This window comes from Panthera pardus, unplaced genomic scaffold, assembly GCF_024362965.1.
Source record: "Panthera pardus isolate Hobbes unplaced genomic scaffold, ASM2436296v1 HiC_scaffold_8, whole genome shotgun sequence".
Lineage (NCBI taxonomy): Eukaryota > Metazoa > Chordata > Mammalia > Carnivora > Felidae > Panthera > Panthera pardus.
Genome location: NW_026527013.1, coordinates 134,207,785 through 134,234,167, shown reverse-complemented (window position 1 = coordinate 134,234,167; position 26,383 = coordinate 134,207,785). Strand labels below are relative to the sequence as shown.

The window sequence follows — 26,383 nt, the reverse complement described above, 5'->3', positions numbered from 1 at the left end:
TATAACACCCTCCACTTGAGTATGGGCTGGAATTAGTGATTTCGTTCTAAATAATAAAAACATGGCAAGAGTAATGGGGTGCACTTCCAAGATTAGGTTAAAAAAGAGTGTGGCATCTGTCTTGCTTCCTTTCTTACTCTCTTGCTTGCCTACTCTGCTAGAAGCCAGATGCCAGGTGTGAGTTGCCCTATGGAGAGGCCTATGTGGAAGGAAATGAAGGAGGATGATACATCATTGAGCGACTGAGGCCTGTAGTCCAACAGCCTGGGAGAAATTGAATCCTGCTATCAGCCATGTGAGTGAGCTTGGAAGTGGGTCCTCTCCCAGCTGAACCTTGAGGTAACTTCAGCTCTGATAACCTGGATTGCAGCTTGTTAGAGACCCTGAGCCAGAACCACTAAACTAAGTCACACTTGGGACTCCTGATGCACTGCAAGATAATAAATGTTTGTTGTTTTAGGCTACTGAATTTTGGGGTAATGTTATGCCACCCTGGATAACTAAAACAATTCCAAAACAAACCACCTTTATTTTGATTATCATTTCTTATTTTATATTTTATTTTTCTTTTCTATTAATTCAATTCTCCATACTTACAGAAAATTACAGGGGTGCCTGAGTGGTTCAGTTAGTTAAGCGTACAACTTTGGCTCAGGTCATAATCTTGCAGTTTGTGGGTTTGAGCCCCACGTCGGAGTCTGTGCTGACAACACAGAGCCTGGACCCTGCTTCAGATTGTGTCTCCTTTTCTCTGCCCCTCCCCCATTCATGCTCTGTCCCTCTCTCTCTCTCAAAAATAAATAAGCATTAAAAAAATAAAATTACATACAACGTATGTATATAAACATACTAGAATTCAGTCTTGGGGAAAAATTCAGGAATATATGAAAAGGAAAGAGCATTTTCAACTTTCTTCAGTGTATGTCAAACAGCATGTTAGAAAAGTTTTAGGCTATTTATGGTTCCATCATTCATTTACCTAAAGTGGGTTGGATTTATAACCAGATAGGCACCAAAGACTAAGAGCCAGCTTCATCTACTCCATCCAGAAAGTCCATCACCAAATCTGGAGATATCTCTATATCTATCTATCTATCTATCTATCTATCTATCTATCTATCTATCATCTATCTATCTATATTTTAAGTAGGCTTCATGCCCTGTATGGAGCCCAACATTGAGATTGAACTGACAACCATGAGATAAAGACCTGAGCTGAGATCAAGAGTCAGATGCTTAACTGACTCAGCCACCTAGGTGCCCATGGACTCTTATATTTAATACTTGTGAGTGAACTACTCAGGGATCCCCAATTCCAAGGAGTTCTTAGCAGGGGCCATGTAGCAAAGGAATCAATCAACTGGAGGAGAGTGCTTCTTTAAAAGGCGCTCAGGTCCCATTTCATTCTCAAATCAGATTCTCTCCTGTGGGGCCTGCAGAGTCTGATTTTTAACAAGCTTTCTCTTCTTTTCTCATGCAAAAGACTAAACCAGAGTTATGCCCTGCCCCTTTGGATTTAGTGATAGCTCCTTTTTGTTCATGCTACTCTTTCCCCTCCATGCCGTGAAGTCCTAGTTTGCTTTCTGCTTCTCTTTGGGAGCTCCTGCTGGATGGCACATGGAAGTCAGTGGATAATGAATGGAAATGCTCTTTGAAAGCTTTTCCTAATTTAATCCTATAAATATGTATTATTGGACAAGGATGAATGACTTATTTATTATGAAAAACACTCTAACTGGCAATAGAAATCCTGATTTATTTTCATGATGCTAAACCCAGTATAAACAAAAGTACATTTAAAAAATCAAATACGTACTTCTAAAATCTGAACGTATGTACCAAACCCAGTCACACAGAAAGTAGGTTTAGACTGATTGCAAGCTCACTTCACTGTTCTCATGTATATTTCCAACATGTTGAGCAGCCTTTGAAGTTGATGGAATACATGTGCATGAATGTGTGGGTGTAGAGAGGGTTGAGGACTAGCACAATTAAATGTTACCAGAATGTAGGAACTTTGCCCTAATGCCCATGTATTTTCTCAGGGGCAAGGGCAAATACCCATGTGTTCACTGGGCCAAACTGGCACCACTGAGGGAAAAGGCTACAGTGTTCTTGCAGCCTCAACTGAAAATAGGCAGCCTGGGTTCTGTTAATGCCTGCGATTACTTGGATTCCCAGAGAGTCCACACACAGCCCTAAGAAAAATGTAAATCTGGGGTGGAACACTGATGTATTTTGAGCTGCCTTGGGGTGGTAGGTACTAGGCAACTTGACCTTACAGAAAACAGAGGATTGCCTCCTGGAGAGGGAAAGAGAGGGTTGCATTATTAATCACGGTTTCAAGCTGGAAGATGGTAAGGGGGGTATTTACCTACTTCTGTGAACAAGAGGAGATGGTGTGGGTGCAGGGGGAGGAATTTGGAGGAGATCTGCAGTCCCTGACCTGGGCCTCCAGTTGGGACCTTTGGGTCTCTCCCTTTGGACTGACCTCCCCCTTGTTGCTTTCCAGACACTGCAGAGGCCTCAGAATAATGACATTTCACATGAGCACCCTATTTCACTCATCTGCTTCCATTCAAAAAGTTGTGAAATTCTAGGTTATCTTTATAATAAGAATGGAAAAAAATCTTTTATATTCCCACTAAGAAGAAGTCATTTAACTAATAAGTGACTGGACCAAACCAGGACTTAAGGGAGGTCTGTGTCTGTTGCATTCGGCTTGATATCTTCCATGATACCTAGTAGTACTATACACCCACAATTATCAAATAAACATTTCTTCAGTAAGTATACTATTTTAAAGGAGTTATAAATGTCCATCGAAAGGATGTAGGCATATATAACGTTTCACTAACCATCATATTATCTCCTATGAATTCTTTACCTGATATCACAAGTGCGCTTTTATTTATCTATTGTTTTGGTATCTCATTTTGTTCAAAATGATGTTCTTATTTACCACAACCCTATATTGCCATGACCATTTTGATCAAAATGAAGTGGTTATCATTTAGGTGACTTGGGCACCATGGAAAGGGGCAATCCAAGCTCTGAAGTCTTCATCTTTAAGGAAAAATGATTTAGAAAATGTTGATTAAAGCATATTTTTGCTTTGTTGGGTTTTGTCCCAATGATCTGAATAACTACAATTATGTAAACATGGCCCAAACGCAGGGGGTATGCACTGAAGTACAGTGAGGAGGCGTCACCAAGAGAAAGCGAAGGTGGAAACAGGAATAGCAGCTAGGCCCAGCCCTGCAGGGGACCAGCAGAGCACCCCAGTGGGGAATGGATAGTGAGGGAGTGAATTTGTTCTTTTCCCAATGAATTCCTGTTGCATATATGTGTGTTTGTGTGTCCCCAGTTCAGGAAAGGAGGCCTACAACTAATTTGTACTTCAGAATGCATTTAAGGGACTCTGTTTACTTTCTTAGCAGGAATGTAGGAAAATGTACAGAGAAAGGCAGAGTATTAGGGTGGCAGAATCAGTTGACCCTTGAATAACCTAGGTTTGAACTATTGGGTCCACTTACACACAGATTTTTTTGGGTAAACACAGTACCACACTATAAATGTGTTTTCTGTATGATTTTCTTGATAACATTTTCTATTTCTCTAGCTTACTTTAAGAATATGGTACATAATACATATTACAATCAACATATGTGTTAATTATTCCTGTTATCAGTAAAGCTTCCGGTCAACAGTAGGCTATTAGTAGTTAAGTTCTGGGGGAGTCAAAAGTTATATATGGATTTTCAGGGGCACCTGGGTGGCTCAGTCAGTTAAGCATCTGACTCTTGGTTTTGACTCAGGTCACGATCTCAATGCCTGCGTCAAGCTCTGCATTGACAGCATGGAGCCTGCTTGGGATTCTTTCTCCCTCACTCTCTGCTCCTCACCTGCTCTAGCACATGCTCTCTCTCTCTCTCTCTCTCTGTCTCTGTCTCTCAAAATAAGTAAACGTTAAAAAAAGTTATATATGGATTTTTGACTGCACAGGGTGTGGGCACTGTTAGCCCCCATGTTGTTCAAGGGTCAACTGTATATTCTGAGGGAGCAGACTTTTACAGAGGCCTTGGAATAGCAATAACTTACATTATATAGCACTATATGCCTCTGGGTTCATATCACATCCTGTATGTGAGGAGCTAGCTGCAAGGCAGGAGTTATTTCCCCTATTTTACAGACTATGAGACTGAGCCTCAAGGAGGTTGTAATCATTGACTGGATCAAATACAAGACTTGTCTCTCAGGATCCTCATTCAATTCATCATACCATTCTCCTCAGCCCCACATCAAAATTCTCATTTTGTTTATGCAATACTGCTCATTCAAGTGGAGTCACATAGGAATTTCTGAGTCCACATGTCTGGTTGCTCTCCCTTGCCTATACCCATGCTTCCCATCCAAACTGATACAGAATGCTTCTCGGACTCAGCAAATCACCATTGTCACCAGGACAGGGCATCTGATCCAAGCCAGAGGATGTGGGTGTCCTCCTGCTGTCAAACCTCCATGCTAAATGAGGTTACCCTCACTCCCCAGCAACCAAGCTCCTTTATACCCAGGACCCTTGGGTCATTTGACTAACCACTGGTCACCAGGGTCCCCATTGTCTTGTCATCTCTCTCTGGCTTTTCCATGTTTACCATAAGATGGTATCTTATTCCATTCCTGTAGGGCCAGTTGTTGTCCAACATTAGTACACTCAAGAAGTTTCTGGGTGATGTTTGTTAAAATGCAGATGCCTGGGCCCTGAGATCCTAGATTGGTGGGTTTGAGGGTAGGGTCCAGGTATCTGTACTCCCTCCCCTATTTTAATGCAAAGGGTCTGGGGAAGATACTTTGAGAAACAAAAGCTGCCTTAGGCTTCATTCCCTACTTCATTCCCTACCTGAGTGTCTGAGAAATCTGACAGTTCTGAGTGGGCATGATAATAGATTAGTTACTGTGTTGCTCCCTACTTTTGAGAGGCAATATTGTCCCCTCCCCTGGTTCATAGCATGAAAGCTAGGTTTGAATCTCAACTCTGCTATGTTACCTTACATAAGCTCTAAGCCTCTCTCTCTTAGTTTCTCATCTGTAAATTGGAGGTCAAATAGTACTTACTTCATAGGATTGTTCTGTGTACTAAATGACTTAACTTATGCAAAATATTTGGGACAGTGCCTGGGGGCAGTGGTCAGTGCTACATCAGGAGCTTCTGGTCCAAGAATCCCAACCAGGAGAAGTGGGGAAATGTCAGGGATTTCAGTAACAGTGTTGGGAGAATGGAGGAGATATTTTGGAAAAGGAGAACTCTTGGCATTCCTGAAATCGTTTCAGGCAGGTGAGTGCTTATTTTGCATCCTGCCATTATGCAAACAAGAAGGATTAAGTCATCTCTATCAAAGTGCATCACTCATCTCTATCAAGTGCATCAGCCTTCTGGAGTTTATTATAAACATGAGGCACACAGCAACCAAATATATCCTAGGGAAGATGATGCCCCAGCTGACTGAGCTCCTGGATTTGTCAGAAGGTGGCACCAACACCAAGTAATGGGACTCTCTTTGCTTTGGATTAATTCCTTTTTGCCGCCTTCTTTGTCAATCATTTGAAGGTAGCCAACAGGTTTCTCCATCTTTTGCTCTTCTTAGGAGGAAGTAAGAATTACCCTAGGGTTTGTATTACACTTTAAAATTTTAAGTTAAATTTCTCTGTTCTGATAACAAAAATATACATTCCTACTTTGCATCTTGTTATGCATTGAATTGTGTCCTCCTCAAAAAGACATGTTGAAATCCTAATCCTTAGTACCTCAGAATGTGACCATATTTGGAGACAAGGTCTTGCAGATGTAATTAGGATGAGGTCATACTGGAGTAGGGTGGGCCCTTCATCCAATATGGCTGGCATCCTTATAAGAAGATGGTAATGAGAAGACAAACAGGGAGAAGGCCATGTGATTGGAGTTATGCAGCTGCAAGCCAAGGAATGCCAAACATTGCCAGCAAATCACCAGAAACTAGGAAGAGACAAAGGATTCCCATACAGGTTTCAGGAGGAACATGGCCCTGGTGACATCTTGATTTTGGACATCTAGCCTCCAGAACCATGAGACTATAAACTTCTATTGCTTTAAGCCACCCTGTGTGGGATTGTTGTTAAGATAACCCTAAGAAATGAATATACATTCCTTTCAAATTCCTGAAAACTATCCTCCATGATGATTCCCAGGTCCCAAAGCATTTTCATGCTTCCTGGAGTAGGTTGCCCACCCTCTTTTTCTGGGGATCCCAGATAGAAATGTAAAACTATATTTAGTGTACCTGTGACGAGCTGGCTCTGAACCTTCTTTAGGAACCTGAACCATCTCTTCTGCCAACATGGCCTCACATATTTATGATCACAAAAAGTGCTTAGTTGCAGATGGTTCAGTACAAAGCAGACTGCATATCTTTTGATTCCTTATTTAAATCTTCAGTCTTCTGATACCAATTTGGTGGCACTTGCTGATGTTGAGTGTCACCAAACAAGTGATATGGAACAAGTGAACAGAGTAAAAATAGGCCATGTAAGGGCTAGTGATAGGAGAATTGACTGAAGCAGTGAACTTGAACAGGAAGGAATGGTGCCTTTGGGGATTCTTGTTTGCCATCCTTGAGGAGAAATAACTTCAGCCCTTGGAAATATTGGAAGTTCTCTTAATAGAAAAGTCCTGCATTGCTTAATGCATGGAAATCTTATTCTACCTCCAAACAGCATTTATAAGGATTCATCTAGAGGCCTCACTTGCTCACGAAATTCTATGTTTACAGTTGGGAGTTTGTTATTCTTTAAACTTCTGGGTGTGTCATGGGACAAATATGAATGATTACCACACTAAAGAAAATAAAAGCTCTTTCCATTCTAACAAAGACACAAGAAACGGAAATGTCTTCACCATTTTCAAACTACCGATTGGTCTGCATAGACATTTGTTTGAACCAGAGCATTTCCAACCCTCTTAACTTCTTTTCAGTTTCTACAATTCACTTCCTGATGGTGGGAGTTATTTCCTACCATTCAGTTAAGTCAACTAGGTTACTAATAGCATTCATCTTACCTCACTGCTGGAATATTTTCCCCTCCAGTGCTTAGAGTCTGTTTATTAAACAAATAGAAAATTAATGAAATAAATCTCTGCAGGTTTGAACATTGCTAGGCAAGTAAGGAAAAGGATCTAAACTAGAGTTCTTGTCAGGTCTAAGCAAGGATAATCACAGCCATTATGTGGTTCTCAAGACACAGACCCTGACTTCTACCACAAGGTTTCTCCATCTGAGCACTGTTGGCATTTTGGGCCGGATAATTCTTTGTTGTGGGGTGAAAGTAGGGGTACTGTCCTGTGCACTGTAGAATGATTATCAGTATCCCTATCCTCCACCCAATAGATGCAGTAGTACCCCCTAAACTGTGACAATTGAAAATAACTCCAGACACTGCCAAATATCCCTTAGGAGGGAGAGCAAAATTATCCCTGGTTGAAAACTACTGCTCTAGAAAATCATAATTTGATGCGATGAGCTAGGACCTGAACTTTAGAAATATTTATAGCCTAGAATGCTTGTATATTTATTGCAGGCACTTTTGGTTTATAGTACTATGGCTTTGTGAGTTGATTGATTGATTGATTGATTCATTCATTCATTCATTTGTTCAGTATTTATGAAACACCTACTTTTGAGGATGGAATAAGTGAAACAAGGAAACATAGCTGGTTATGAGTCATTGAAAAGGGGGCAGTGCAAATAAAATAGAGATGACCTCTGGCTGCTCAAGCTTATTCAGGAATCATTACCAGGGAGGGGTGATGTCTTTCTGTGGTGCACCACCTTATTATTAAGGTAACAGAGGAATTTTCTTTCTTGCTACTCCCCAAATCAGTAATAATTTGAATTTAGACTGGAATTTTGAGTAATTTCTTTCAGGACAATGACCCGAGTCCTTCCCTGTTTTAGGGCCTTCCTACCTCCTGTTAGTTTTGCTTGGAACACTCCTTCCATCACTCTTCACCTGGCTATCTTGGAGTTGTCATGTATTAATCTAAATGTTCTTTCTTCAAAGACTTCTTTCTGGTCCCCACCCCTTTTCTCACTTGGATGTTTTATAATCCAGCCTTTCTGACACTTATTTAATGGTTTGATTGAGTGAGTGTGTGTTTGAGAAAGAGAGAGAGAGAGAGGGTAAGAGCTAGAGAGAGATTATTTCTGCTACTAGACTATAACCTCCCTGAAATATAGTTTGTTGTGTGTGTGTGTGTGTGTGTGTGTGTGCGCAAGCACGCACGTGCGTGTGTGGGAGGAAAGGAGAGAGAGAGAGAGAGAGCACAAGCAGGGCAGAGGGAGAGGGAGAGGGAGAGGGAGAGAGAGAATCTTAGGCAGATTTCATGCCCAGAGTAGAGCCTGACTCAGGGCTCTGTCTCAGGACTGTGAGATCATGACCTGAGCTGAAATCAAGAGTCAGACACTTGACTAAGCCACTCAGGCTCTCACCTCCCTGGAATATATTAAGTACTAAATTAATATTTGCTGAATAAATGAATGAATTAGTTAATGCTGCCATTTGCTTAGCTATATTTCTCTCTCTTCTATTTACAAGAGCACCAACCTGATAAAATGTCCTTTAGGAAAGAAGTTCTGAATATGTTATTATCCCATCCAAGGGTTAGTAATTGCATTTATTGATCGCATTAAGTTATTCTAACACAGTTTTAGTAATTTTGGTGAAAGAGTGATCAAAGGTGATTAATAACAGCAAACTCAGATTAATTCAATTTTTGCTTCTCATGAAATTTGGGTTCAAACCTATGGATTTAGACATAGCTTTGCTTAGGGAGTTGATTAGTTCCTGAAGAATGTTCAGGTGGTCTGAAATCATGTTTAGCTTTGGCATCGTACAGGTTGGGTGCTAAGTGATAGGATTAAAATCATACAGGGCCCTAAATTTGAAACTTTGTATGGATCAGAGAGAAATAAATTATAGCTGGCTAATGGGAAAATCTGACTCAAAGTAATAGTGCTTCTGCTCCATAGCTCTTAGTCATCTGATTCTATTGCTCGCAGATGGGCTGTTAAAAGAACTTCAGAAATGTGGCCACATGGGCTAGGTGAATTTGACAACTGTCAGCACTCAGAAAGTCTGAGCATTTTTTATTTAGTCAGACTTTTTTAAGACCATTGCTCTAAAGTTATAAGTAAGGGTGTAATCTGTTAAGTGAATGAAGAGGAATAAACTGGTTACAAAAAAGATTACTGAAAGTTTGTAATCTACTTTGGAACTAATTTTCTGGTCTATCTTGGGACGCAAGCAGAGTTTTGAGGCAATTACAATAAAAGGGAAGACCACAGTTCTGAGCACAGATGAGAAGGGAAAATGAACTCCAGCTCCTCATCTCTTTAGTACCAAATATTTATTGGTAGTATATTCAGCATGTCATCTGTCGTTAGCTCAGTACTTCAAAGATGATTTAACTGAATCCCACAGCCTGAATATTAAGAATGAGAATGACAATTGGTAAAATCTAGGAAGAAAGTAATAAAAGTAGTATTGATGAGGAGTCTTCCACCATTCTCTCTGAATGGACTTCATATACCTTTACAGGCTTCCACTCTTATGAATACTGGTCAACCGGATCATAGAATTTTAGAAGTGAAAGCAACTTAGGGACCATCTAGTCTCTTATTGATTGCTATAGGTGAAGAAACTGTTGTCCAGAGGGTCCAAGTGACTTTTCTAAGGCTCAAGGCAACACTTGAGGTCAGTGTCCAAGAAAGGGTAGAATTCAGACTTTTTCTGAGGCTCAGTTTCCCCATCTGCTCTGAGGAGTAATTGGCATCAGTAAAGCACTTCTCTCTTCTCTGTGCCAGGCACTAGAGAAACGACAGAGACCTGCCTGTCGCTGGGTCCAGTGAAGCTTCCTGTGGCCTCTGTACCAGTAGAAGAAAAACCAGTGCATGTTGTTAGCTCCATTCTTAGTATGCCTGAGCCGTGAACCATGTAGAAAAAGGGGAATGGGGATGACACTCTAACCAGATGATATTCCTCTTGGGGAGAATAGAAAGAATGAGCAAAAGAAAAGGGAAACAACAGGACTGGATTACATGAGTGACATGAGATTTATCCCACATACAAAGTCTGTCTTATACAGTTGCTATACTAGAGTTCCAGAAAGTATTTTTTGTAATAGGAATTTGAGAGACAATATCATACTCCAATGCTAAGGATTGGAGTGCTAAGGATTCCCCAAAATGAAGACCCTGAGAAGGAATAATTTCCCCATGGTGGCCCTTATGGTCCTGAAAGTTTTATGATGGCACATAATTTTATTATTAAGAAATTCGGAGTCTAAACCAGACTCAAATCTGGCTGTACATTAGCCTAACCTGGAAGGCTTTCAGAAAAACAAAAAACAAAAAACAACAAGAAAAAAAAAACAAATAACAACAATACATAGGCCTGGGCCCCATCATAAATTAGTTCAGTTAGAATTTCTGGGGATGGGATACAACAATATTTTGAGATGTTCCCCCGATGATTTATGCCTAAATCATGTGGTCTAAAGTCACAAAACAGCCACCCCTTTGCAGAAGCCATACTGTCTAGTGAGTTTAAATCACAATAGAGGTTTATACAAACTGTGAAATTGTTTGAATATGCAATGTGTAGGTGGGAGTGGATGGGCAGGCTTGCCATAGAGATAATATTTCATACTGACCTTTTGGTACATACAATGCATGCATTTTTCAGTGTTCTACTTTCAGATGTTTACCACATGCATTCCCAACCACTGTTTAAAACAATGCCGTACCAACTACTCTTTGCCCTCAAACAAACCAGGTATCCTGCTGGAATAGAGGAAAAGTGCTCATATGTATGCCAGTGCTTAATTATGAGACTGTGTGTCAATGCTGTTATACATCTATTTGTAATTGCAGAGGTAGAGGAATTTGAGCAGTTACATAGACAAGTAAGGAATTTAACACACAACTATTATAAAACAACCTCTGTGACACATTCCTGGGATTAACCCCTCTAATTACTTGAAATTTCTTCTCCCAGGAAACCTAACACTTTTTTTTTAAGTGTACATCCCTTCCTCCCTTTTCCTTGTCCTGAATGGTGATTGTGTCTGAGCAGTATTTTTCTTGTAAGTCTCATAATAACCTGGCAATACCTAAAGGCAGCTGTCATTCCATGTTCCCTTCCAACTCTTCTAAAAAATTGTCCAGACAAAGCAGTCCCTTCTCAGCCATACCTGGAGGTTTCTCTTCATCCCTTATCTCCTTCCTTTTGCTCTTCTGTGGGATCTTTCTAGCATCTCTACCTCCCTCATAAGATCAAAACAGAACACATTTTTAATAAGTCTAACAAATAGGAAATGAAGTAGAGAATCTTGTAGGTGACATTTCTTCTGATTGCATTGTCCATTTGATTCCATCTATTATACTTCCTTTAAAGTATCATTATATTACTGAGATGTTTAGTGTTTATGAACAACTGGTAGACTAGCTTGCATCCCCTATTGCCCAAGGGGAATGGAGCATTGTGGATTCATTTAAGGGCACATTTACAATAGTGATTATCACCCTGGAGATCTTGGTCCCTTATATAGACTGTGGAATTATAACAAGGGGTTTCCATATCCATTATGCTCACCAAGCATCTTGGTTTTCCACATCAAATTTCCACAGAAATGACAACCTTTTCCTGGTATTTTCTTATTTTTTATAAATTTACCTTATTTTTTATAAATTTTTATAAAATTTTTATAAATTGTTTCCTACTTAATATCTATACGTTCTATTTCTAGTCATTTATCATTATCTCACTTTGTATAGCCCTTTATCTTAATAGGGCCATAAATATAGGCCCTATATTTATGGGCTACTTATTATAATTTGTCACAACCACTTTGATGTTATTTTTATCACAGATATTAACAAGGTCATTGTAATTGGTGTCATTTGTAAGTTGTGAGTCCTCTTGTATTCCAGTCATTGATAAAATATTAAATGTGCTAGGTAGGGCTGTGGTCTTGGCTGTATGTTAGATACCAGTCACACCTAAAATTCTCATTACACATCATCACCCTTTTTTTGATGGCTACTTCCTAGTCCTATCTATTCTTAACTAAATAAGATCCTGATCTCCTATACTTAGCTTGTTGATAGGGAAACTGGAGTCAAACCAAAAAGTCTTACTTTTATACATATTGCAGTAAATCCACTTCCTCTCACAGGAGATGAGAGAAAGGATGGAAAAGGAGCTAACTTCTTTTCATTTGGGACAGACATCAACAATGAAATGAATGATGTCTGATCCTTTCTAGAGACATCTATATGTATTGGTCCATTTTTCTTCTCCTCCTTCTCCTTCTTTTCTTTCTCCTCCTTCTCCTTCTTAAACCTGAGACCTATGAGAGAGGACCTCTGAGGTACAAAGAAACTTCTATGCTGTTGGAATAGTGGATTAATGGTTACCACCTACCAGTTAGTAAAATCTCAGAGCTCTATGTACTTAAGATCTAGAAGTAATAAAGCCAAAGAGAAGGAAAAAGAAGCTTGGGTTTCTCAAAGCTTTTGGCTCCTTCAGGTGTGGAAGGTTTGAATTTTTCTTCAGAGCTGTCTCCTGACTTAGTCATTCCTCTGATGTTTGCCATTGTCCAGAGGCATATGGGTGGTATGACAGGGAATTCTTACCCCCTTCTTTGTAAGGGATTTCTCATGTGTCCCAATATCCAACTGTCAGTCTTCTGGCCCCAGTGGGCAACATCAAACATCAATAATGGCATCTCTTGGCATTCTGGGAATTTGCCTGCCCTACGTGCCAGAAACTTAGGAGATTATCCTTATCCCCCAGGCCCTGGGAGACCATCCAGGTGCCATAGCCTGCTCACTGAAGGCTCAGGAGAGATGCATTTGTGTCCTCCTCAAACTGGAGACAAAAATAAAATTTTTAATAATAAACATATACACAGAACATGTTTTCTCTTTACTTTAGTAAATAGAGTTGATATTTTTGGATTTCTTTATTATCTGGATATGTTTTTTTTTTTTTAGAAGGTTTAAAATGTGGCTGCCATAGAGAAAGGGGCAAAGGAAGACACTCAATAATGTAATCCTATTGTCCTTTCACTTGCAGGAGACATTCGGTTACTTAAAGAAGAATTTCAGCAGACTCAACTTGACATCCATTTTCTGATGGCAGACTCAGTGTGGGGCCCTGGGGTGGGTACTGGGCAGCCACAGTTCTGGGGCCACCAGGGGGTCACTGTCCAGCTCTGAAGGACTCAGGCATGCAGTGGAAAGGGAAGGTGGGGAGGACATGGGGATAGAGAAGCAGAATACTTAGAAGGCTTTGATGTATGCCAAAATAGAGATAAAAACAAAATGTGGTGGAAGCGAAGAAAAGAGATAACCAATTCCTATGAGATTGGTCAGCAAAAGCTAACAAAGGTGCCCATGTCTCAGATGAGCCCTGGCAGAAGGCTGTGGTTCTGTCAGGAAGACTCTGGTGTGGAAGGACTCAGGACATCCTTTGTGCCTGGTTTGGAGTGCATGCTTCTTTCTTAAATATTTGTTAAATGGCCTTTCTAACGGAGTGCATTATCTGAGAATGACTGTCATTCTCACCTGTATAACTACAGTAATGGAGGTGTTTACTTAAAATAGTTTGGTGAAATGGTGATTATTAACTATTTTGGGCAATTTCTCTCCCTATTAAAAAGCATGGTGCTCAGGATCAATTAAGGAAGAGATCTGTTCACCTAACCAAAATAATTGGTTATTTACAATGAATGCAATTCCATTTCCTTGACATATTTTGGTATACCCATTTCCAGCTATATTTTATTACTGCTAATCATATAGAAAAGGCCAACAGTGAGCCATGATTGATAAAACACTCCCATTGTTCTTCTGAGAGATTAATGGTGCCTTGTAAAATGCCTTATTAAGTCTGTTCCTTACTTCTGGCATTTGTTTTTGAGAACAAATACATAATTACTAGGGAGGAAGTCTCAGAGAAACTACTTTCAGGATTAAAGAGGCATTTCTCCTACTAGCATAAAACTAAGGTTTTTCTCAACTGTTTTCTGTTTTCACAACGTGTTACTATAACAGCACAAATGTCTAGAAATCGAATAGGCAAATTGAGAACCTTAAATAAAGCTGTTAAATTGAAAGTGCCTGTCAGGACGTGCCTCATTCTCTCACATCTGCTCCTCCTCCCCACACATCCAGGTAGGACCAGCCACATCCCAGGCACTTTGGCCAACCTGGGCAATCAGGATGCTTTAAAGACCCAGGTGATTGAGCACAAGCCAGCACTGCATCTTGTCTGGTTCTGGGCATGTATTACACTTTAGTCACTGAGACCACATCCCCACTTTGTACCCCAATTCTGGTCTTTGGGACTTGACCCTCCCTGTCTTATTGGGAACTCACCCAGCATCTAGATTTCTTGAGGTCTGGGGTCTTACATTAGTCTTCACATTGGTCCTTTTCCCTCCTTCCCCAACGCACCTGCCAGCATCTAGAGTCTGACCTTAGGACTACAGGCCTGTCACTCCCAACTCAGAGGACTTCTGGAATCCCCCTTGCCAAATGCTGTCCACCTACTCTGAGAACACAGTCATCTCTTTCTGCACTGTGGTGACATGACTGTCTGCTTGGACTATGATCTATTGCTGGAGAGAGAGAGAGAGAGGCACTGGATGGAGTACAATGGTTAAGAACCTGAGCTCTAGAATCTCACTGTCTAGGTTCAAACTCTGACTCAACCACTTCTTACCTATGTAATTCTGAGTAAATGAATAAGCCTGAGCTTCCTTATCTGCAAAGGGAATATAATGGTGATAATAATAATAGTCCCTACCTCAAAGGGTCATTGGAGGAGTAAGTAATCTGTACCACTGAGCTAGCGTGTAGGAATGTTGGCAGAAGCATCCCATCTCCTGTTTGACTCTTGCCTGCACATCTGGCACCCTTTGGAAGGCCCCACTGCTTGAATTTAGCCCTTTTTATTAGTAAAGGCCTTATCTCATCAGTTTGCTTCCTGGCCTAATGATGCCTTGGTGGATTGCTGTGGCTTATAAAGGGACAAATGCCTTGGCTAGGCACAGAAGACCCTGCTGATCTGGGTATTGGTTGTGTCCCTTGCTTTCTCCCCACTGACCGTGCCATCAGACATGGCAGCATTGTGCAAAGAAAGAAATGGACGTTGGGATACTGGAGTTGGCATGTGCAAAGCTCATTCTAGCACAGAGTGGATGGCAAGATGGGGAGAAGGGGCCTTCTTTTTTTCTCTATCTTTGCTTCTTTTTTTCCCAGTCTTACACTTTCTCAACTACTTGGGTCCCTATATCAGCATCTTTTCCAGTTACTCATTGTAAGTGAGAAGATGTAATTGTGTTTGATACCTGCAACAAATAGGAGATGATCCAATGCAAGCTCTAGACACAATTTATCTTTTTACATAGACTCTATCAATGTCCATTTTTACTGTAATGTCCTTGCTGGGCTCAGGAAAGGTTTATATATTGAATACAGCTTTAAAAATTTTACTTTTAAATTGCTGTAAGATAGAATATTAAGCACATATACACAACATCAAATTTATTTAAGCCTCCTCCAAATTAAAAATGCCTGGCTCTTAATTACCTAAACAGCTGACAGTAGCTGAAGAGGAAGCTTGGTTGTGCCTTTAGGAATATGTATTTCCCCTGCCATGAAATAATGACCAACAAGAAGACATCTTTTCAAGGTTCAATAAAAGAAAACAAGATGTATTTTATATCTGAAACATCAACATAGTTCCCATGAGAGGCAGGAAATATGTATTCTGTGCAGGTGTAAATCCGTTCTATCAAAGAATTCCCCTGATAGTTGCACCGTACATGGATCATGCAGATTTCCTTTAAGACAAAATTAAAAACACTTCCCCCAACCCTAAACAATGGTTCATGTGAAAAGCATGCCATTTTATGTTTCCTGGACTAACTGAAAAATAGTTAAAACTATTTTAAACATTTTAATCCTTGACGGAGGAATTGACAAAATATGTGATGGAAGGATGTCAGTTTCATTAACCCTGTGTTGCAGGGAGAGAAACTAAAGGCTGACAGAAGAGTAGATTGGCACTTAAGAGCTCCTCCTTCAAGTTACAGTGCAGCTTGATGGTTGCGATGAAGGGCAGGAAGGGGTCAGCTGGAAAGAAAGGTATGTCATGCCTGGCGTGTGGAAATTTTGCCCATTCTGCTAAAAATTAGTGTGTGTAGGGATTTCCAGTGTAATCCAAGTTATAGGAATCAGCTATAGGCCATTGCCAATCCATCTATGACCATATAATTTATCTCTTAAGCTATGACACTTCTGAATGCGGAAGGGGCACTATTAAGAGGCCATATCTATTAAGGCCTGTTATGGCACTATTAAGGGCCATATTAAGAGGCCAATAGTTACTTGGGGCTGATCACTACCAACTGGGCTGAATGGGACAAACTAGAGCCTGTGGCTACCCACTCCTAGGTCACCCTGCAGTGCTAAGTTTATGGTTGGCTATAAACCCAAGTGGCCTCAAGGGATGGAGAATCATTGAGCAAAGTGGATTTGGGAGCCTTTCATGGTGTTTCAAAACTCTCTGGTAGGTTTAAGCTAGCCTAATCCTCAAATATTCTTCTGGAAGGGAGAATATCTAGAATTATACAGTGTTAGTATATAGTCCTCTATTTTCTTAGGATAGAGCCATCCATGGTGTATGTCTTTAAGTCAAACTTTCTAAACCTATACAAAATGTAATTACATTGTGAAAATCATATAGGGAATTTTGAAAAATATAGATCCTTAGGCTCCAACTCTAGATATTCTAACTTAATCGATCTATAGTAAGCTCAGACACCTGTATTTTTTTAAAAATTTTTAAATATTTATTTTTTGAGAGAGAGAGAGAGAGAGAGACAGAGAGTGCGAGCACAAGTGGGGGAGGGGCAGAGAGAAAGGGAAACAGAATCCGAAACAGGCTCCAGGCTCTGAGCTGTCAGCACAGAGCCCCATGCAGGGTTCAAACTCACAAACCATGAGATCATGACCTGAGCTGAAGTCGGATGCTCAGCCGACAGCCACCCAGCCTTCCCGGGCACCTGTATTTTAAAAAAATTCCTTTGGTGATTCTGATGCCTAGCCACATTTTTATAACCCTCTTGGGTTTGTAAAGAGGCTATAAGGTTCTTAAAGAGCTGCAAATTTTAAGGATTCAATAGGAATATTAGAAGTTGAGAGCCAATGCTGGAAGAGAGAATATGAAAGGACAGAAATATTTTCCATAATTTAATTACATTTTAAATAGGACAGGAACAGAGGCAAATTGTTTAAAAATATATATGTTCCTTATTTTGCCCATGCCTTGTTTACTGGCTCAGGAACAATTTGAGGCATTATAAATGAGTCATTTTTTGAACTAAGCCCTGAAGGTTATAAAGTTTTAACAGACAGTAGAATTTGTTAAAGAAATTCCAGCAAAAGTTTGCAAAGTAAACTATATAGAGGCAAGGAAATAGCTTTATACTCTGTGAGTAGTGCTCCTATCTATCTTGCTCCATATGGTAGCCACTGACATAGTACGTAATAATTATTTACTTAAAGGTAGATGACTTTTTGAGGGAATGCTATTATATGAGAATGATTCTCATTCTTTTCTTTATAGTTAGAGAAATTGAAGCATAGAAACAAAATAGCTTGCCCAAAATATTTTTAGGGCTGGTGTTTATTAGCTTTTAGTAGCCAAACAAGTTTGATTCCTATTTATAAGCTCAATTCTCGGGGACTACTGTTGGCCCAACCATTCTTTACTTCTTCCTTGGTGTCCAGTCTTCCACTAATGGGACTAGATACTTTCTAACTGAAATAGATCATGAAAGTTTTAGGCCATTATGGTGAAACCAAAACTGATCTGATTACTATGTGTATGCTTTCCCTTGACTGTTAAAGGAAAATAATTTTGTGTCTGTGCATATTTAAGAATGATTACATTCAAGTTTTAGAGAAGAAAGTTACAAAAGTTGCAAAAATATTTTTTCTTATCTTGGCACAATACTCTTTCCACTCTATCAAGGTGCCTCTGAGTACCTATACACCAGGCATTTATCTTGGGGCTGGGGGCTTCTTTTTTTAAGAAACTTCTTTTAAAAGAAGTATAGTAAGCAAATCTCTTTCTCTATGGCTTTAGGGTACTGTAAAGCAGATAATATATATAAGATCCAGAGTGTGGAAGAAAAAAGAGTGTTTCTTGGCATAAATCACCTTTGTATGAAAACAGCACCCTTGCCCTTTCCTCACACAAACCAAGCCAGGAGTATCATGAAAGGGTCCAGAACCCCACAGATCAGTGCGCGCAGCCCTGTTCTTGCAGGGGCCAATTCTCTGTGCGTGTTTCATCATAGAGAACTTATGTTGAAAAGTAGGGCAAATTAAAGCAGTTTCATTCAGAATATGAAAATGTCTGTTATTTTATGGACTTGAGTGGGCAGGATGCATAAGCAGGTGGTTTTTCAAATTACTGGACTTTCCAGATGCTGTTTACTATTGCAGCTGTTCTTACTTTAAGCTCTTTTAAAATGTAGCCAATGCTGTTGTGAATTGGAAGAATAAGCCACACCATGAACTTTTTCATAATTCAAAGACATTTGGTGTATCTTGTCTAAATTTTAATAAGTTTTATGAAATTTCATAACCAAACCAAATTTGAGTTAATCTTTCAGTGTCTTTTGATGACAGGAGATGGAGAAGAAAAAGAGACTTTCTTTTAATAAACATTTAAAACGTATATCATTGTTGGCTAAACTTGTGTTTTCAGATGCTTATGAATGAGTAATAACCCCCAACTTAGTATCATTCTTTATTCAGTGATGTGAGAATAATTTCCCACCAAAAATGACCATAATGCTCCTTTACAAGCTGGAGATTCTGAATTCCATGCATGATCTTGTCCTATGTGGCAGCATGTCTATCACCATCTTGTGAAGCTATCTCCTACACAAATAAACCAACAAAACCAACTCCAACAGAAGAAAATATTAAGAGGGTACTGAGTGCTTTGAGACCATCTGATCTTTTAAGTTTTATGCTTTGATTATATGTATATCAAATAAACAGAGAATTAAAAATGACCTTTATATTGAGATTGTCAATGGCTCTAGATTGCTTTCTAGCTGAAAGGGATCAGGGATGCATTAGGACGTCATTTTGAAATCAAAACCGGTCTGATTACCATGTGTATGACTTTTTTTTGACTTCCAAAGAAAATTTTGTGTCTGAAAATATTTAAGAATTATTACATTCAAGTTTTAGGTTAGAAAGTTACAAATGCATATTTTTATTTTCCAACCAAGTTCTTCTCTCATATGTTCTGATTTTTCTCAGGACTAATCTCAGAATCATCTCAATTCATTCCTTCCCTCAAAGCAATAGTCTATAAGAATCACATAATCTTGTCTATCCTTCCTTATATTTCAAAATTTCTGTTTTGGACAGTAATCATTTGAAAACATGGATAAAATTTTAAACTTCCTTATTTAAATTTCCCTTAAATAATTGGAAGTTAGGCTGGTAACCATTATGTTCTCTTCCAATTCTAAAATTCTGTCATTTTGTGCTTTTTATCCCCAGTGCCACTGCATACCGTCTTTCTCATTTCATGTCTAGACCATAATACAATTACCTCGTAACAGTTCTCTGCTCATCCAGACTGTCTACCTTTCCTTACATAGTATAGTTTAACTAGTCATCTTCCAGAAAGCCCACCCTCACCATGTCATACTCAAACTTGAAGTCTTCTTGCCTTCTCACTGCTGAGATGATAAAGTCCAAAGTTATCATGAGTGCTGAATAAAGGACTCTGCCGTCTGGCCATGATCATCTGGCTCATCTTTATGATGTACCGTTCTGCCACATGAACTCTCTAATTCCGATCAAAACGGGCTACTAAACCTTCCATCATGCCCTGTATGAGACATTCCCATCTCTGCCTGGTTTATTTAGAACGTCCTCCTGTGCTTTTCTCAGCTATTTGCATTCTATTTGTCCTTTGTGATCCAACTCAGATTGCACTCTTTTGTGCTCTTCTCTATTAAACTATAATTCGTCTCCCTTCCCTCACCCTGTTGTGCTATCCACAGGAAGGTCTCCCTAACACTTAACATCAATATCGTTCACTTTTTTTAAAACTTTATTGAAGAATAATTGACAAGTATAATTGAATGTATTCAAAGTGTACAATGTGATAATCCGATATACATCTACATTGTTTGATTGGCAAGATCAAGATAATACCATTCACTTTTTAAAAACCTTTTTATTATTCAATATTCAATAATACTTACTTTTGACTTATTACATTATATATTTGATCTATTTCCAAAATGATGATGAGAAGTTTTATAGTAGACACCACATAAAATATCCTGTCTTAAAAAAGAAAGTGAAAATACAAAACCATACGTGGGAAAGAGTAAGTAACATGGGTTAATGAAACTTAAAATCTAGCTATATGTTTCCTGGCAGTCAAAGCAAAAAGGACCCATTAGTTACCATTTGGCAGTGATTTACTATTGTGATATGGTGTGTGTGTGTGTATTTTTTTAAACTTTTTATCTATTTACATCTTGTCTCACTAACTGTAATCCTTGTGATTGTTAGGACTTATTTTGGGAATTATCCTTTGTAGTATGTAACACAGTGTGTAGTCTAGCATATGATGAATTTAACAAAGGAATTGATTGATGGCTAATATGATATCTGAACCCATTTTATTTATATAGAAGTTACAAATAAGTGCATAGTAAACATACAAATGAAAATGTGAACATAAAAAGAAGACAGAAATCTCAGAGAGAGAATGAGGGTCTGAAGTTGTGATCACTTTAATCAGAAGAAATTTTAAAAAGCATTCATAGCCTACTATTTTTGGACAAATGTCTATATAGATATCTCATAGTATAGCAAACCTTTAGTGAGATAAACTAATTTTATTAGAATGAATTGTATAGACCAATTTATGTCATTATCACTAGTGGAATAGGTGATAATACTCTACCCTCTTAAAATATAAATTCATGGCATACCCAGCTTCTGAGTTTTCTTTTCCTCCCTAAGTAGCTGTTTTACGAGACTGAAAGGACACTGTGCAGATGAACCATGCTGTTCCTCACACTGTACATCAGTGTTTCATTTCTTCTCCTTCTAGAGTTATTTTTCTAAACTTGGTATAAGAGACTTTTAAAAGTGCAGGGAACTAGTCTGGCGCTGTCCAAAAGCAATTTCCATGATGATGGAAATGTTCTGTACCTGTGCTAATACAGGAGCCAGTAACCTCATATACTGAGAACTCAGATTGTGGCTAGTGTGACTGAGGAACTGAATTTTAAATTTTATTTAATGTTAACTATTTGAAATTGAAATTGAAAGAGCCACAAGAGGCCAGAGATGACAGACTCAGCAGAGGCAGCTTTTATGGAGCTGCTTGCCTTTCAAACAGGCCTTTCCTTACCTGATTTGGTATCCTGACCACAGCTTCTTCTATTATCACATGAAGTTTTAAGCTACTGTGCATTCACAGAACTTGGGATGATTTTGTTATTTTAAGAAGTCTGTGTCATCAAAAGGAAAATTTAGGGAAATTTATTATTTACTGCCATGTACATTGGAGAGAATCATCCCTCTTTCTGTCATTATGTCTGTGCTTGGACTCAAAGAAAAACACTTATAAAATAGGAGTCTCCATAGAATATAGGCCACCCTTCCTGGCTTTACTGGCAGACAGCACTCTTTGGGCAAAATTTGTACTTGTAGCTTGGGTCTGTCTTTGTAGAGCATTCTCTGAAGTCCTCTCTTGACCAAGCAGCTGGTCTCCAAAATCTTCCCAAGGTGGATTTTTCTGTCTAACTGTCTTGTTTTGCTCATAGGAGCAAATGGGAGGGGTTTGCTTTCTCTAGGCCAGCAGGAGCTTGCTGTAACTCTTCCTTTTAATTTTTTTTTTTTTTTTAATATGAGGATCCCCACACTTGCTCTTTGAAATGCTATTCTGTAAACTGCTATTTCCTCTAAGCCTGTTATGCCTTTTTTCCATCTGTGTTGAAGTCTCTTTTCCCAGTGGGGCCTTTCTTTCTCAGCTTAGTCATGCTATGTGTAGAGACCCACATCCACACTGCTGGCTTCTCTGACTCATCCTGGGAGGCTTGCTTGCTCCAGGAACCCCACTCACACTATGGTGGAACAACAGGGAGGCTCCAATGAAGCTGGCCCTTTCTGAAATCTGCCTCTTTTCCTGGCATCTCTTCTCATCCAAAGCTACATGAGACTGGCAAAAAATAAAAATGCCCTGCCCCGCCCCCCTTGCCCCTTTGAAGTGATGCTTCTAGTAAATAGTTTTTATCAACTTTAATTTCCAGTTTATAAACTACTCTTGTTATTGCTGCGGCTTTTAAATATTCCATAATCTGGCTAGTAGAAAAACCCGCTAATGCTCCAGTTTTCCTTTTTCCTCCATCAGCAAGCCAAGAGAGTCAGTTCTGACAGTTACATTTTCCTTCCAGTTACAGGTTAAATTGTTTCCCTTTTTGAAATATATTATTCATAAATGTGAACAGTTTCTGAGCTCTAGCTCCTCCCATCCACAGATAGAAGGCTGGGTACGTGGAAATCACTCATCTGCCCCATTGGCTGTTCTGGGTTATGCAGAATTGGGTCTTCACACTGTAATCTTTCAGGCCAGGATTTTCCTTGGCCTTCCCCACCCCTCAAAGAAAACTCTCTGCCAAGAATGGCTTAGGCCCATGATTTCCCAATCCAGATGGGTTCAGACAATAAATTTCTCTGACTTGATTTGCTAAAAGGGTCGAAGTTGAATAATATAATGATAATCAAAAACTGACCACTGATTGAAATCTAAATTTGGCCAATAACTCCTTCAATTAACTTTTTTTTTAATCACTAAAAACATTCTGAAAGTATAAAAAGGAACTCCAACCTGAGTGTCCCATTAGCTGAGGGAAGGCTGACTCAGGTAGTCACTGAAGAAACAATTTTATATACCTAACTAGAGGTGTCTATGGGAGAAATCAAGAAGTACACATTATTTTTGGTTGTGTAAATTAGCTTGATTGTGCATGAGTACAATACCTTTCCAGTTAAAATACCTTTCATATGTATAATATTATATCCTATTATATATAATATGTACTATATGTATTACTTGTACTTAGTCTGAAGCATTTTTACCCACTGTATTATTTTCAAGAAAATATCTTGATTGGAGCTACGATAATCTGCCCACTCTGCATTCCGGTTCTCATCTTGGCACAAGACCTTATGCAATGACCTTACTGCTTTAATTCTATGTGCAATAGGGCACCACCCTTCACTAGACATTAAGCCTGGGAATAGACAGAGGGTGACCTGCAGGGCAACTGTCCCACCCTCCCGAGGAGTGTGGGTCAATCTGTTGCAGAGATCCAGAGGTTCATTTGCCAGGAGAAAAGTGCAGTTGTAGGAAAAGTGCAGTTATATGAAACTCCATTAGCTACATTCCGGCTGAACTAGCCAGCAGGAGGGGGGAGGGGATATGTGACATTTCTGAAAACTGCTGGAGCTCCCACACATCAAGCCCAGAAAACGATATGTGTGGCAAAGGTACAGAAGGATGCACAGCCTGCTTGCCAGAAGAGAGCTGTCCCAACCCTGACAGCGTCTCAGGGGCGGGGGTGGGGTGGGGGGGCGTCCTTTATAAGCTGGCCGCCTCACCTTACCTTGACAACGTCGTCATTGAGATGCTTGGGATCGCGGTTGACCAAGTCGATCTCCTTCGTGTGCGCGTCGTACACTTGCTTCTCGTTAATCTCTTCTGCCATGGCCTTGTTGTTGGGCTTGTAGATATTGCCCTGTTCCCGGATGGGAACAGTGTAGAGATGTCCCTGCGGAGGGCAGACGGCCAGGAGGGGGAGGGTGGTCCGGGCAATGGGAAGAAAATTTCAAAAAGGAAAACAAGTGATCAGAAGTCAGGCTGGCGGCGGAGCAAACCTCGAGGCTCAAAATCGAACTAACCGCTTCGGCAGCGGTGGCTCAGCGCACAGTAAACTCCTTGGCGCCGCTAGCTTTTTAAGAGGATCGAGCAGAGGACACCACACCCCTCCGTACCAGGCAGGGAGCTCCTGTCTCCCCCGCCCGCCGCCAGGGGTCAGGGCAAACCCCGCGGCGCAGTCAGCCCAGGCCCCCGCCCAGCGCGCGCCCTGCCGGAGGTACCCCGCGGTACCCCGCGGAGACCCCAGCAGGCGAGGGGATCCGATCTCTGACGTCTGTCCAGCCACTCTTTCCGCCACGCCACGCTCGCCCCGAGTGCTTCACCTGCTCCATTTTCCCGTCCCCCATTCCTCCTCTCAGTAAGCTCTTCCAGTTTATCTTTCAGATCCAGGTTGAACACCCCCGACCCAAAAATGGGCTGTCCCCATTTTTGTTGCTTCCAGGTCGCATATCCCTCGCACCTGTTCGCGCCCCACCCCCCAATCTCCCTCTGCGCTCTTTGTCCCTACGCTCTCCCCGCGCTCGTAGTGGTCACAGCCCGAAAGCCCCCATCTCTGGGCCAAGCCATGTGTCAACCCCCCTAAACTCCCTAGAACAATGGTATCTCACCTGCACTGCGCCCTCGACCCACCCTCAGGTCACTCCTAGGCTGCCGGCCGGTGGCTGAGCGGCGGCCCTGTTTGGGAAAACGAGGTCTCCACACTCGGGCGGAGCCCGAGCGCAGGAGGGTAGTTGGACCTGGTGGTGGTAGTTGGGGAGAGTAGAGCTCCATCCTTCTCCAAACACCCCCTCCAGGCGCCAAGATGCAGGAAGAGTTCTTGAGGTGGCCCAAGAGCTTTGGAAAGTGCAAACATGACTCTGCCGTTCCGGCCAACCGGTCCAGGTGCCTGGCGGGGAGTCGCGGGGACCGTCCCCAGGATTGCGGGTGAATGACTTCCCACCCTGCGTTCCAGCTCGCCGCCTCCCAGCAGTCAGGGATTGGACGGTGGGAGTCCCGAAATAAAGCAGCACCCCGGACCCACCTAGAAATACGTCCTCGGTCCGGCAAGCAGACCTAATTTCAGGACCCCCGTCCTCTTTTCCTCCTCTCTCTAGTTTGGGGGGCCCAGGGCCCCTTTCTCATAGGAAAATCTAAAACATTCCTGCCTTCTCTTCAGCTCCCCGCCCAGGCCCATTCCTCAGAGGTGCCAGCGCGAGAGGAGTGTTCTAAAGTCAAGAGAGGGCTGGGGCAAGGAAAGCAGTCGGAATATTTGGAGTGGGAGATAGCAGGAGACACTTCTTGTGCTCTCCAGGGCCCGGCGCGCACCCACCCAAGCCTACCTCGGAGTCTACGTATTTGCCCCCAGACATGCTGGCCCGTGGCTGGACGAAGGCTCTGAGATTTCCCTGGGCTGTTATTTAAGGGAACTGAGGAAGGAAGATCTTGTATTGTATGGGGGAAAAAAAGGCGCTGGCGGGGGGCGGTGGCTGGGAGGGAGCCTCCTGGCCGCCGGCCAAGGGTTTGTTCTGCTCGCGGTTGGCCGGGACATGCGCTGCGCCGGGTCTAGGCACATCCCCAAGGTTCTGGCAGCGGAGGGTGGGGAGCGCCCGCAGGGAGGAAAGAGCAATGAAAAAGCGTTTCACCCGCTCTGAGTTGCTTGGGCAGATATTTTAAACCTGGGGCAAGATTTTCCCAGTTATGAACCACTGAGAGGCGTCCTGCGGAGAGCGAATGTTTTTGCAGTGCATCATCCCTGAAGGGGTGGGGAGTGCAGGGACACGGCGCACAAGCAGAGATGCCCAGTATGGGCACCAGAGCTTCAGAAAGAATTCTGCTCTGTTCTGAGCCGTTTCTTCCCATCGCCCACGTTCCATCTCTGATCAAGACAGCTATCTCCCTGTTGCACAGAGGAAGGGATGAAAAATGGCCCAGGACCTTTAGGTGCATTTCGTCTAAACACAAGGAAGGAATTTGTGTGGGCGCGCGTGTGTGGTGTGCTTTTGGTGACAATCCTTTACATCTAGTCGGTGTGGATGGGAAACTTGGAGAAGCAGGCATGTAGAATTTAATATTTCCCAAACCACTTCTGAAATTCTCCCAAATGCTTTGAAATAAATGAAAATGTTAAAGTTTACTGTTCTTTTTGGAACAAAGGAAATTTATGCCAACACGTTATGCCGTATTTACAAAATAACATAAAATATTTACAATTGTAGAAATATTTAACTGGGGCTGCAAGTTTATCATAGAGGAGTTTTTTCTAATGTACTTGGCTGTGAGTTACAGGAGACTTGGTTTTTCTACT

The 26,383-nt window shown here is 41.1% G+C and overlaps 1 protein-coding gene across 2 annotated transcripts in view; it reads right to left on the bottom strand.

Moving 5' to 3' along the window:
• Nucleotides 1-25,551, bottom strand: part of CAV1 (caveolin 1) — a 34,756-nt gene extending 9,205 nt beyond the window's left edge. Inside the window, exons 1-2 of one of the 2 annotated variants that reach the window (XM_019418053.2) lie at nt 25,419-25,551; nt 23,828-23,992 (exon numbers count right to left, since the gene is read on the bottom strand). In XM_019418053.2, the coding sequence (XP_019273598.1) occupies nt 23,828-23,992; nt 25,419-25,448 (195 nt within the window). In that variant the 5' untranslated portion in view covers nt 25,449-25,551. Of the gene's footprint in view, nt 1-23,827; nt 23,993-24,707; nt 24,861-25,418 lie in introns of those variants that run through there. The other variant, XM_019418054.2, reaches the window with a different exon arrangement.
• Nucleotides 25,552-26,383: the final 832 nt, after the last annotated feature.